This window comes from Lathyrus oleraceus, chromosome 5 (genome assembly GCF_024323335.1).
Source record: "Lathyrus oleraceus cultivar Zhongwan6 chromosome 5, CAAS_Psat_ZW6_1.0, whole genome shotgun sequence".
Lineage (NCBI taxonomy): Eukaryota > Viridiplantae > Streptophyta > Magnoliopsida > Fabales > Fabaceae > Lathyrus > Lathyrus oleraceus.
In genome coordinates this window covers 351244293-351256482 of record NC_066583.1, presented here as the reverse complement: position 1 = coordinate 351256482, position 12190 = coordinate 351244293, and the positions used below count along the sequence as shown (strand labels likewise).

Below are 12190 nucleotides of genomic sequence, written 5' to 3'. Positions count from 1 at the left end.
TTTGGTCAATAGTTGACTTTTTGGTCAACTTTGACCAAAGTCAACTCAACCCCTTTCCATCCTAAAACCTTAAAATCTCCTAAACCTAACCCTAATTCTCATATCCCATATCCCATGTTGATCATTTAATGTCCAATTTGCTTGTTGCTTCATGAGGAAGTGTTGCTGCCGCTTTGTTTGTTCAACCAACCATGGCCTACATGAACCCCTAGTTGCAATGCACCCAAGTCAGTCTTGTAGGTCAGAAGTTGCCACTACTTACAAATCAGTATTGTCTAAGTTGAAACCAAGCATGATCACATGAAAGCCTAATGCACAAACCAAGCCATGAAGTATTACTGGCAAGCCATGAACCAAATAGAGCTGACCTGCTATAGAACTGCATGAACACACCCTCTGATATCCACAAACTGCAATGCATAACAACTGGATTAGGCCTGCAGAAATGGCACAATCTGCAGCATAACATGTACCAGCAGCAATTCATCCATGTCCATAATAAAGTCATACATTAAACATGCCATTGTAGCAAGGTAAGTGTTGGCAGCACATCAACAACAGCCAGATGCAATACTCATGTTGATGTTGTATATAACATGTAAACATTCCCAGCCAACCTGAAATGGCATTCATCTGCAAAATGCATTTCAACCTGAAATGAAATTGACAGAAAATCAGATGAGATTTACTTGCAATAGCTCAATGGAGTTCCACCTGCATCATGTTTTAACAGACCCATAGAAACCATCATTCCACATTTAAAACACATTCCATTCTAACAGTCCATTTCATTGGAATTCAATTTCAACCACAAATGACTTCCAAACTCATAGCAGTCAATCCAAAACCACTTTCAGCAAGGGATTTCCATGAATTCTACACCATGAACCATTAACATGCACAGGTGAAACACAAAATCAAGCCAAATACTTTACCTGCACATTAACACCAAACTGAAATCCATGGAAAAATCAACCAAGCATCCAGGTTCAGCAGTCCTCATTTCACTAACAAAATCCAGCTCAGTCAAGCCTACTACAATTGACCTATGACCAAAGCCAAAACCAGGAGTCTGCAATGGTCCTGCTTGACCTGTACCAATTAACAACACCTAAGCCTACTGCTACAAAAGCCATGACAAAATAGTTCATGCCACACAATACCAAAATAGCATACCAGGTCATGAAGCTAACCAAGTGCAAAGGCATAACATAATCCTGCAGAACCAATGCATTCAAGAAACTTAGTCATGAAAATAATGAGTCATCACATAACACTGTCAACCTAACATCTACACAACATACACCTGTAACATTATCATACAACTGCATCATAAATACCAAATCATGGAAAGACACTGCAGGATAATTCATCAAGGAAACAAATGCCAAATAATACAGGGTGTGAAGTTTTGAATCCATACCATACACACTTGAAACCACTGGCTGTATGACAAACTTGAAGCCTGAGCTGAAAATACCAGTTGCCCTCACCTTCAATCCAAAACCAGACCATGAAGTGTGTTACCATGAACCTAAGTCTCCCCAAGGTCACATGTTGGACATAACCAGGGCTAAGCATCACAGACCAATTGTGCCAAACAAATCCTTGAGGCATGAATTTGGAAGTGAAATACATTGGTCCTACATCATGCAAGCCACAAGAAAGATTACAACATGAGCTCACAAGCAAGACATAACCAATCAATGTCAATCCATTTCCAACTCAAGCACACATTGTTGTTATCTTGCAATTCAATAAAAAATCAGACTTAGCAACTTACCACATGCTGAACTGGAAGGAGGATTCAACATATGCATTACAAGTCCAAGTGTGAACCTGAAGTAGCAGTGCATCATCATTGTGAAACACCTCAAAGCAACACCTTGTCCCAAGCCTGCATCAAGATGCTTCCACTGCCAGTTACAGCCAAACCAAATTTGAACATGATTTACCACTAGGTGATAAGAGTAGATAGGTACCAATGCAAACCTCATTCAAGTATGTTGCAACAAAGCCAATGAGGGCAAGCAAATCAAGCAGTGGGAATAAACATGTATGGCATTGAAGAAAATCATAAGCAAAAGCAACACTCACCTGTTCAGCCAGTCAAGGATCAAAGTGTAAATCCAAAGCCACTTAAAAGCACAATCTGCAACATGTTAAACAGGTTACCAACCCAATTCCACATGACTGCAATTCAACCACAACCTGCAATAGCCAGTTTCAAGTGTCAAAATCATTCACACATTAACCAACATAACTACAACCTAAGTCTAACCTACAACAGTCAGTTAAAATTCATTTCATTAAGTCATTAATCAATTAAAACCAATCTAACTAACTGAGTTCTCATTCACTAACTAACCGAGTTCTCAATTAACTCAGTGAGTCAACACCAACTAATTCCATGCCTTCTTCAACTAACTTCAAACCTGAATCCAAAGCTACCAAATTCCCAAACCTAAGCTCTATTTAAGAAACTTAACTCTCACATTTTCAGCACCCTTCGAACCTTGTGAATCTATGTGAATTCTCTCTGCAATCTCTTCCCTCACCCTCACCAAAGCTCTCTCTTCTCTCTCTCTCTCTCTCTCTCTCTCTCTCTCTCTCTCTCTCTCTCTCTCTCTCTCTCTCTCAAAAAAAAAAAAAAAAAAAAAAAAAAGCCATTGAAGTTTCACATTGAAGCTTCAATTTAGCTTGAGCTTAACCACTGCATTGCTTACCATTCTCAATCCAGAAGAAGAAGAAGAAGAAGAAGAAAGAGGAAGAAGGAACGTGCAAAACGAGATCAAGAACTCACCTGTTGAAGTTTCCGATCGTCTTCTCCGGTAAGTCCATCTATCTTCTGTAACATTTTCTTACATTGAGCATACTGGAGCGTAGCTTTGAGGCCAGGGAGTGAAAGCCCTATGGTTGTGAGGTTTGGTTAGAGTCATTTGTTATTTAACTTATCTTGTAGACTTTAGGGTTCTTCCCTTTAGAGGCGCGATTTGGCCAGGGCAAGGAGTGCCTCTCTGATTCACAACCATCTTCGTATTCAGCGGGCATGACGTTTTGGATGAGGTAGATTTGGAGGCCTTAGGCTGTCAGCGGCGCCGGCGACGGCCGCTGGTGCAACGAGTTAAGATGGCCAGAGAGATTACGCACGTTTGGCATGAGGTTTAAAACCTGTTGACTTCTACAAGTCAACAGGGATGAATGTGTGGGCTCAACCTCGGAAGCCCATGGCATTTTACTGTATGCACCTCTGCTTTCCTAATGCACCTCCCAACAGCTTTGGAAAGAAATTGAAACGGGCTTTACTAAGCCCATTAACGATATTGCTAAGTTCATCCTACCTTTTAGTGTACGCCCCCCTGTTTGGAATTTTTGAGGCTTTGGGGCTCAAACAGCCCATTTCCATGTTGCTATACGCACACCCCTGCTATGAAGTTTCGGTGAAGAATTGGGCTCAACAACCCATTCCCATTCTTACTTCCTGCACCCCCAGTTTTTTGGATTTGCTTGTGGGACAAAAAAAAACAGTTTTGGGCTCATCCTGGAGCCCACTAATCCAGTTCTGTTTTACACTCCCATTTTCAATTCACACCTCCATTTTAATTGCTTTTTTTTCCTTTATTCTCTTAATTGTTTTGTGCAATGTAATTAGGTTAATTAGGATAATATTAGATTAATTAGGTAATTTTGACAATTAGGAATAAAATCTTGATTTTTAGGATTTTAGCTTTTAATTAGGGTTTTTTAGAATTTTAATTAGGACTTTTAATTAGGATTTTAATTAGGACTTTTATTAGATTTTAATTAGGCTTTTAATTGAATTTAGAATCATCCCATTTTCAACATTAGGATTAGAATTCAATCTTTAGGATTTAATCAACTTTAAACCATGGTTAGAATTTGATATATTTTCCAAATGACCATTTTGCCCTTATGGGCTTATTTTGGTAATTTTGTGATATAATTACATGATCCTTTAGGGTAGGTCCTAAAAATTACTAACTTCAATTAGATCCAAACATAGTTCCCTAAAAACAAAACAAAACCCATGATTAAACTGATCAAAAGCAATTTTGATTAATTAAATCCTTTGAACTTGTATAATCCCACAGTCTAAATTGAGTGACCAAAAGACCCTTGTTCACTTAATAAGACTTTTCTTCCAAGCTGTAGAGCTCAAGGCCTCAAGATAAGATCTTCAATCAAGGCATCCTTAGTCACACCAAGCAGCGGATTGTACAAGACAAACCAAAGGTCAACACTTGGTAAATATGATTCAAATTGTACGAAACGAGCCTTAAGTAATAAGGAATGATGAGAGGGAGTCTCTCCTACCCTTGTCTAGAGCGACTTTGCGTATGGGGCGTAGCCCTAAATATTCAAAGCGTTCTCCCTCATTCATATAGTTTAGTACAATACGAATCGATTAAACTACCAAGTCCTCTTCATACAAGTTCAACATCAACACAAGGTTCAACAACAAAGGTTCTTCACCAGTAACTTGTCAGTCAAGAGAAGTATCATGCACTTCAAGTCTTAAGTAATGAGGAATGATGAGAGGGAGTCTCGCCTACCCTTGTCTAGAGCAACTTTGTGTATGGGGCGTATGCCCCAAATATTCAAAGCGTTCGCCCTTATTCATAGACCTTAGTGTGATTCCTATCAATCGATTGTCAAGTCTCTTGTCACTTCACTCTCCATTCCATTCTAATCAATTCAATCTCAATCATTCATTTCTTTTGCCTCCATCAAGTTCTTTTTCAGCCCTAGGAGGCTGAACTACGAAAGCTCTGATTTCCTCATTGCACTATGAGGGTACATAGGCAGGAGAACCCAGTTTCTTCGCGAGCTATCTTATTTATCAATCTACCTAATCTATTGCTACTCCATTCATGCAATCTATACCATCCTTTTGAGATGAATCATACTTCTCCTTGGACTCCTTGTCCAACCTTTTAGGACGTCCTGATGACAGTCCAATCTCTTCAATCGAGAGTTGTTTGGGCTACAACCCCAAACACTTAATCCAACCTTTCTTTTTGGCTTTACCTTATAATGGCGACCTGCTAGTCCACGTATTGGTAAATTCCTACTTTTCTCTTCGATTAAGAGCATATCCTTCTCTTGGATCCAAGATACTATCCTGATTTGATCTCGAAATGTCGATTCCCCGGCAAGTGACACACAACTCGTTGCACTCCAGTACTATAATCCTTCCTTAAAGAAGTGTTTGTCTTGTGAGTCCCTGTTGCTTAGACAAACATCTCTTTTTCTATTCTCGTAGTTCCGAACTACGATTGCTCTAACTTTCTCATTTAATAATGAGAATACGTAGGCACGAGGATGTGAATCCTTGGCGAGCATATTTCTAATTATTCCACATTTGCCTTAGGGCATCATTCATATCTTCCACTATCCACTTTCTACCTTGATCATGAATCGTTCACCCAGTGATATATATGTCTCTTTGACATCGAAATACACTTTATTTGGAATTCCATACATACCCTTTTAGGACGCCTAACGAATAATCCTCATTTCATGCCTAAAGTTGTTTGGCTCTCATCCCAAACATTTAATTCCTTCTTTTTTAGCCAAAACCCTACAGTGGCGGCCTGCTAGTCCACGCATCGGTTAACGGTGTTTCCCTCTATGGTAGAAATCTCATTTCTCTTATGGATTCCAATACACTTTCACCTTTCGATTTCAAACAATACATCTTCAGTCACTTGTCACCAGATATTCAATTTTGTGACTTCAGTCGCTTCACACCATTCATCTCCATGATACATCCGTATTCTACCTTCTTTCACTCCATGTGATATACCTATTCTTTGAGCCAAATACACTACTTCTTTGTGCTCCTTCTTGCGTCGTCTTGTGAATCAAGAGATGTTTGGGACTGCGCCCAAACACCTATTTCTTCGTCTTTTCGGCTTTATCTTATAGTGGCGGCCTGCTAGTCCACGTATTGGTAATAGGTATTTTACTCTTAGGTTCATCTTTTCAGCCTTTTTGGAGTTCAAAATAGTATTCTTTGGTTCAGACCATACTTCGATCACAATTCTTTCCATCTCCCGCCTCTAGTTCCTTGAACTACGAAGCTCTGAATTCCTCATTGCACTATGAGGATACGTAGGTATGAGGGCCCTAATCCTCACCGAGCACTTTATCTATTTCTTTCCTTCTTTTCCCATTATTTTGCGAGTAATCTTAGTTATCACACTTATTCGAGCGAGAACAATCAAAACGGTTCCCATGGAGTACCATGGATGTTTGGGGTGCTAATACTTTCCCCTTGCATAACCGACTTCCTTACCCAGTATATCTCTTTCCCCCGGGTTTTATCGATGTTTTCCCTTCCCTTTGGGGATAAATAAAGTTCGATGACGACTCTGTTGCATGTTCGAGCGTGTGATACGTTCGGGTATATTTCTGCTAGCTTCACTAGGTACGACACTCTGATCTATACACTGTACTAAAGCATACTAGTCTTGTCAAAGCCCTAGATTTCTGGACAGAGTAAACTAGAATTTCATTTTGCAAGGCTCAATAAATGGTGATGTGACATCTTCAGTATGTTCTACCTTTTGATAGATACCTAGTACTTCGAAAGGTGTTGTGAACAATGCCATTATTCAGTGGACAATGCTTCTAACCAGATATATTCTCCAACATCTCTCTTGGCATGCTTCTTCCTTAAGTTTGCTCTTATGTTCAAACCCTTCAACGACTATTTCTCTACCTCAATAAAAAGAAGCTGAAGATTTGAAGGAAGGTGTATAACAATGCAATACAATGTGTTGAGCATAATTTTGAGCTTTTCAATTGTAACTGTTATTGTATAAGATTTTAAAATTTCTTATCTTTGTATATCTTAGAAATCTTAAGAGGTTAAGAACATTTGTGGTTGTTGCACAATTGCGATACTTCTGATTATGTATCAGTTTAGATGTCTTTTGCTCTCTTTGTCATTCTGTTGTTGAATTTGCACACCATTTCTTCTTATAATGCGAGTTTGCAAAACAAGCTTTCTTCTCCTCCATTCTAAGTTATCGTGCTCCGTCTGATATTGGGAATCAATGAATGGTTGTTGAGCTTATTGACTTGTGATGACATGTTGAGGGTCCAATTGTTGTGTTCTCTGCTCCATAAGATTTGGAATGTCTGTAATTTAGAGTCGTACCAACATAAGAGTTTAAATCTGATTAGGGCGGCTGAGGAAGCTCTTGAGAGTGTGCTTGATTTTAACAAGTGGAATCCTGATGTTGGCGCAAAGAAAAAACTACTTTTGAACACTGACTTGAAATTATCCCAAGAATGTTCATGTTTTGCAGGTTGACACAGGTGTTTTCATGGAAGGTTTTGTGTCCTTTGACTGCATATCAAGAACCTGGACATGGAAACTATTCATGCTGCTAGTAGGAAAGATCTTATTTCAGCTGAACCTATGGTGGCCGAAATGCTGGTTGTTAGATGGTGTCTTACTATTGCCCAAGAGCTGAAGTTGGAGAGAGTTATCATCCAATCGGATGCACTAATTGTAGTGGACAACATTAATTCTATTTTGAAAAATGTTGTGCTTGAACCCATTACTGCATATTGCAAGTCATTTCTCAACAGTTTTAAGGTAGCCTCAATTATGTATTTAAGTAGGCTGTTAAATATTGATGATTACAATTTAGTTGAGATGAAAAAATTATAGGGTTCTAAAACTTAGATCGGAGGTTATGCCTTTGTGGAGTCTGATGTGAATGTTCCTCCTACTGCTTCTTAAATGAAATCATTTTCCAATAAAAAAAAGTTTTACCTATAATTCTATGTAGTATAAACCAATCCATCAACTAATCAAAGATTAACATGTACTATCATAAGAGTTATGTACAGTTATATAATTACAATTGTACAAATATCCCAAGATTATTCCATCTCTTTCACTGATCTTCACCCAACCTATCCACCCCATAAAAAAATCAAAAGATTGAAAAAAGATCAATATAAGCTACAAAATTTTTCATTTTTCTTTTTCTCTTTGTATATATTTTTCCTCCAACTTTCATCTTATTTTAACTTAAACTTCTTGAGAATTATCAAGAGGAAAACACGTATCCTCTCCACCAGTATTCCATAGAAAATGAGCATAGTTTGCAGCATAATAAGTGTTACTAGGTTCAGCCGAAATTGCCTCCAAATATGTCTCCTCAGCAGCCCACAAATCGTTTTTCACTTTCCATAAAAACATTGCGTATTTGTTAAACGACTCAGCATCCGGTGGCTCCACTTCTATAGCTTTTTTGAAGTATTCCTCTGCCCTGTATTTTCAAACCATACACCAAAATGTCAATAATACAACTACTTTTCACATGTTAATTGCTTTTCCTAACTATATAATTAAATTACGTTACATTACATTTTCTTTTAATTATATAATAAAATCTTAGTACGACTATGAAATGAAAAGTCAATAAAATTACGTGTGAGATATTTGTTATGTGTATGATACACGAGTACATCACGTGCAGAAAACGATACAAAACTGGCTCATGAATCAGTGGTACACTGGTACAGAGAAACTACACCGCAAACTCCTCTTTCAATATTAAATTCGACAAAAACATATTTTGTTTTTTTTCTTTCTTCCATTTTTGGTTAGATTTCCCATAAAATATAACTATAACAAATCAAATATTATTCCAAAATTGGGAATTATAATGAACTGCTTAAACAGATCCAAAGATCTTCACATGATGCATAGGTTTGAACGGGATATCAGATAATCTCGCGAATCGGCGACATCTTACTTATTTATCTTATGAAATTTTTGAAGATAAAAAAACTTGAGTTTTTGAAGTGAGTAAAAGTATCGAAAGATTCCATGGAATATACGCACCTGTCAAATTCATGTGCAACGATGTAAAGAAACTGAGCATAATTTGCGAGTAAGAGAGCATTGTTTGGTTCTTGAGATAACGCGGTTTGATAAACAAGTTCTGTTCTCAAATACTCAGCATAATCATCAGATTCAATCCTAGCAGAAACCGGTGAAACGAATCGTTTCATTGCTTCTCGATCTAAATCCACTTCCATTCTAGAAGCTTCTTCCACCATATCTTCCCATAGTTTCGTTTCTTCTACTTCATCTTCTTTTCCTAAAACCGACTCCGGTTCATTTTCCCCTGTTTTATAAACACCTCCATTTGAAAAACCGGTTCCGGTTTTATCAAACCGGCCATCCCCATCGAACCCACTCGCTACCGGTTTGAATTTCCCGCCTCGGCCGCTTCCTCCGTCGACCGAAGCCGTGTTATTTCCGTTTGATACAGAGAACGATTTAATCACAGACGAATCGAATTTCTGAAAGTCATTATCGTGAAACTCGACGATAGATTCCGTCTCAACCGGCGGAGCAACGGCGGCGATAGCGTTGTTGCTTGACATTGAATGAACTGTAAAATTTGCTAAGAGAATCATAACATAAACCATTAAAGTCGGTGTATGAGAGAAAACTTGTTGAAATAGCCACACGAATGAAGCGTGCATTTCCCTTTGTACCCTTTCGAGAATCCCTTGTAAATCCTCGTAGAGAAGAGCCTCTCTCATTTGTAAAGTGAAACATTGAAGCTCTCTGATGATGAAAACCATGGAAGAAAAAGCTTTCTTCACTGAACAACGCGCCGATTCACCTACCTCTCTGAACTCTTCTTTCAATCTCAGCTTCTTTTTTATAATCCGCAACGAAAACGGAAGCTCCACGCTGTTCGCTTTCCGTTCAATTATCGCCGGCATGATTTCCTCACCGCCATGGCTTCCGTTCCAAGGCGGTTCAAACTCTGCCGCAAAGTTAACCTTCGAAGAACCCGAAGAAGAAGAAGAAGCTAAACTTGTTTTTAAACTCTCTTCGAAACTTTCCAAATCCATAATCGCATTGTTCTCGCTTGAAATCTGGAACCTGAAAGCTAAATCTTCGATTTTCTTCGCAAATTCTTCATCAGAGAACGAATCTAAGCTTGCACTGAAAGCCCTTCTAATAGTACTTCTCCTTCGTGTAGTAGAAAGTGGGTATTGATCCAAAGATCGAGACCTGTGAAGAACAAACTTTCTGGATCGAAACAAAGCTGAACATGGAACGAATTTGTTTCGAGGTTTGGATGAAGGAGATGAAATTGCTGAAGCTAAAGTTTGTGATGAAGATGGAGAATGAGATAGAACATTATGCGACAAGTGCAAAACCTTAAGTTCCATAATGTTTCAATTCGGAAAAAACAAACAAAGGAAGAAATAGATGAAGAAAGATAAGAATCGGAATCTGAGTTTCCCAAAAGATAAAACTTTTAAAAACTTGTGAATAAAACCACGAAAAGTCCTCTTTTTAACCTGCAAAATTTTAAAAAATATATATATTAAAAAAAAATAATTCGTCTAAAAAAGTATGGAGAAAATCAAAAGAGTGTGAAAATGATTACAATTACCACAAAAATCGGATCGAATTAACGAAACTCGAGGAAAACAAGATCCAAGAGAATTAAAGTGTAACTAACTTACTTAAACGGTGGTGGAAAAGTTCTGATAATTAATTTCACGGCGGAGAATTTTCTCCGATGCGGTGGTTGACGACGGAGGAGAAGTGCAAAGGGTTGCAGCTTCAGTCATATCGAAAAAGGGTTTAGCACATGGGAGTGATGTATATATAGACAAAGAAGAAAATTGGAGAAAAAAATATCAGGCTATGACCGGCTGCGTCGGTAACAATTGTCCCACTTGTTTTTCATGGACCGCCATAGTGTTTTACAGCTGCATCAGGTTACCGGTCAATTATGGGGTCCCACTATTTGCAATTTGCAAATTGGCGATAGTTAATGCTCTCCACTATTGATATTTTTTTAGGGTTAATTAATTTTAAAATTAAGGTTACGACCTACCTAAGACTTTTTTATTTAAAATATCTGAATAATTCTAGTGACAGATTTTTTTTATAAAAAAGTTGTGGTTATTTTTTTTTTAATTTTTATAATTATGGCTTTCCGAGTTTGGAACCATTTAAGTTAATAAAATATTGTTGTTAACCAATTAAAGGGTGTAAATCGTGAGATTTATTCTTCTTAACGTGTGGAATATTTTAAAAAATAAGCTAATCAAAGTTTTCTAAAAGATTAGATACTGAATGATAATTAACTTGAAAAATTCCTAATATTTAAAAATTGAATAAAATAGGTGTAAATAGTAATGTGTGAACATGGCTAAAATGAAGGGAAAGTTCAAGGGAATATTATGAAGAGATTCGTGTTAGCTTCGTTGAATTGCTGTTTTGAAGATTTTACGCGTGCTGCTATTTTAGTTTAACATTTGTTGTTTGGTGATGTTTTTAGGAGGATCTACTTTTGGTGTTTTGTAGTTTGTTTTGAGAGTTGGCTCCTTCATTTATTAAAAAGAAAATTTATGAGCTAGGTGAAAATTTACAATGGCATTCTTACATTAATTAAAGAGTAATATTAATTTGTGTTTTAGGGATATAAATTAAAAATTAAATAAAAAAATATTGTCTTGAAAATTATATATTGATTTAAATAAAAAATACGATTAATTTTTTTAGTATTTTTTTCAATATAAATTTATTATAAGTTTTTTAATTTATGTCCATGCATTATCTTTAATTTTTCTTTTTTATGAAAATGCTTTTTTTATTTATAAAAAGGCAAATGTATTAGAAAAAGAACTAAATACAAAAAGGAGAACAATTTAGTCTCGAGATTAAGAGAATCTAAAGAACGATAATCATAACATATTCTTTACGAAATCATTCAGAATTATGAGAGAAATGAAATTTAAAAAAGTGAGTGTGTTAGTGTTGAACGCAAAGTTCGACAAAAAGTCGGCACAAGTGTTATTTTTTCTATAAATATGAGTTATGGCTAAATTAGAAAAGTGACAAGGAGGTATACAGAAATTCCAACAACTTCTAAACTTTTAAGGGACCAAATTACAGTTGGAGAAATTTTTTGCCACCAAATTAGAATCGGTCTCAGGCCAAAGCTTAGTCCAACCCCTATTGATTGTGATTTTCATAACTTTGATGGTTGCTCCAAATTCAGCATGAAGAGGAGAATCACAATTGAGTCGTTCAACAAAAGGTCGGGATAAAGTTATCAAGATGATTACGAAAGATGCCACCACCATTAGTAATAGTAGATTC

At 37.0% G+C, this 12190-nt stretch overlaps 1 protein-coding gene across 2 annotated transcripts; it reads right to left on the bottom strand.

The window, feature by feature from the left end:
- Nucleotides 1–7840: 7840 nt before the first annotated feature.
- Nucleotides 7841–10695, bottom strand: LOC127084598 (uncharacterized). Of its 2 annotated transcripts, none has more exons than XM_051025081.1 (3): nucleotides 10543–10695; nucleotides 8891–10374; nucleotides 7841–8312 (listed from the first exon to the last, which is right to left on the bottom strand). In XM_051025081.1, the coding sequence occupies exons 2-3, from the start codon at nucleotides 10240–10242 to the stop codon at nucleotides 8072–8074; spliced, it is 1593 nt and encodes a 530-aa protein (XP_050881038.1). In that variant the 5' UTR covers nucleotides 10243–10374; nucleotides 10543–10695; the 3' UTR covers nucleotides 7841–8071. The 2 variants fall into 2 exon arrangements, with proteins under 2 accessions (XP_050881038.1, XP_050881039.1); XM_051025082.1 differs by having other exon boundaries at nucleotides 10470–10650.
- Between the last annotated feature and the right edge of the window lie 1495 nt (nucleotides 10696–12190).

Excerpts from the sequence above, each read along its gene's own strand:
- LOC127084598 (XM_051025081.1), bottom strand. The coding sequence starts at position 10,242 with ATGGAACTTAAGGTTTTGCACTTGTCGCATAATGTTCTATCTCATTCT. Across the intron at positions 8,313-8,890 it reads GTTGCACATGAATTTGACAG|GGCAGAGGAATACTTCAAAA; the intron begins GTGCGTATATTC and ends TTGAAAATACAG.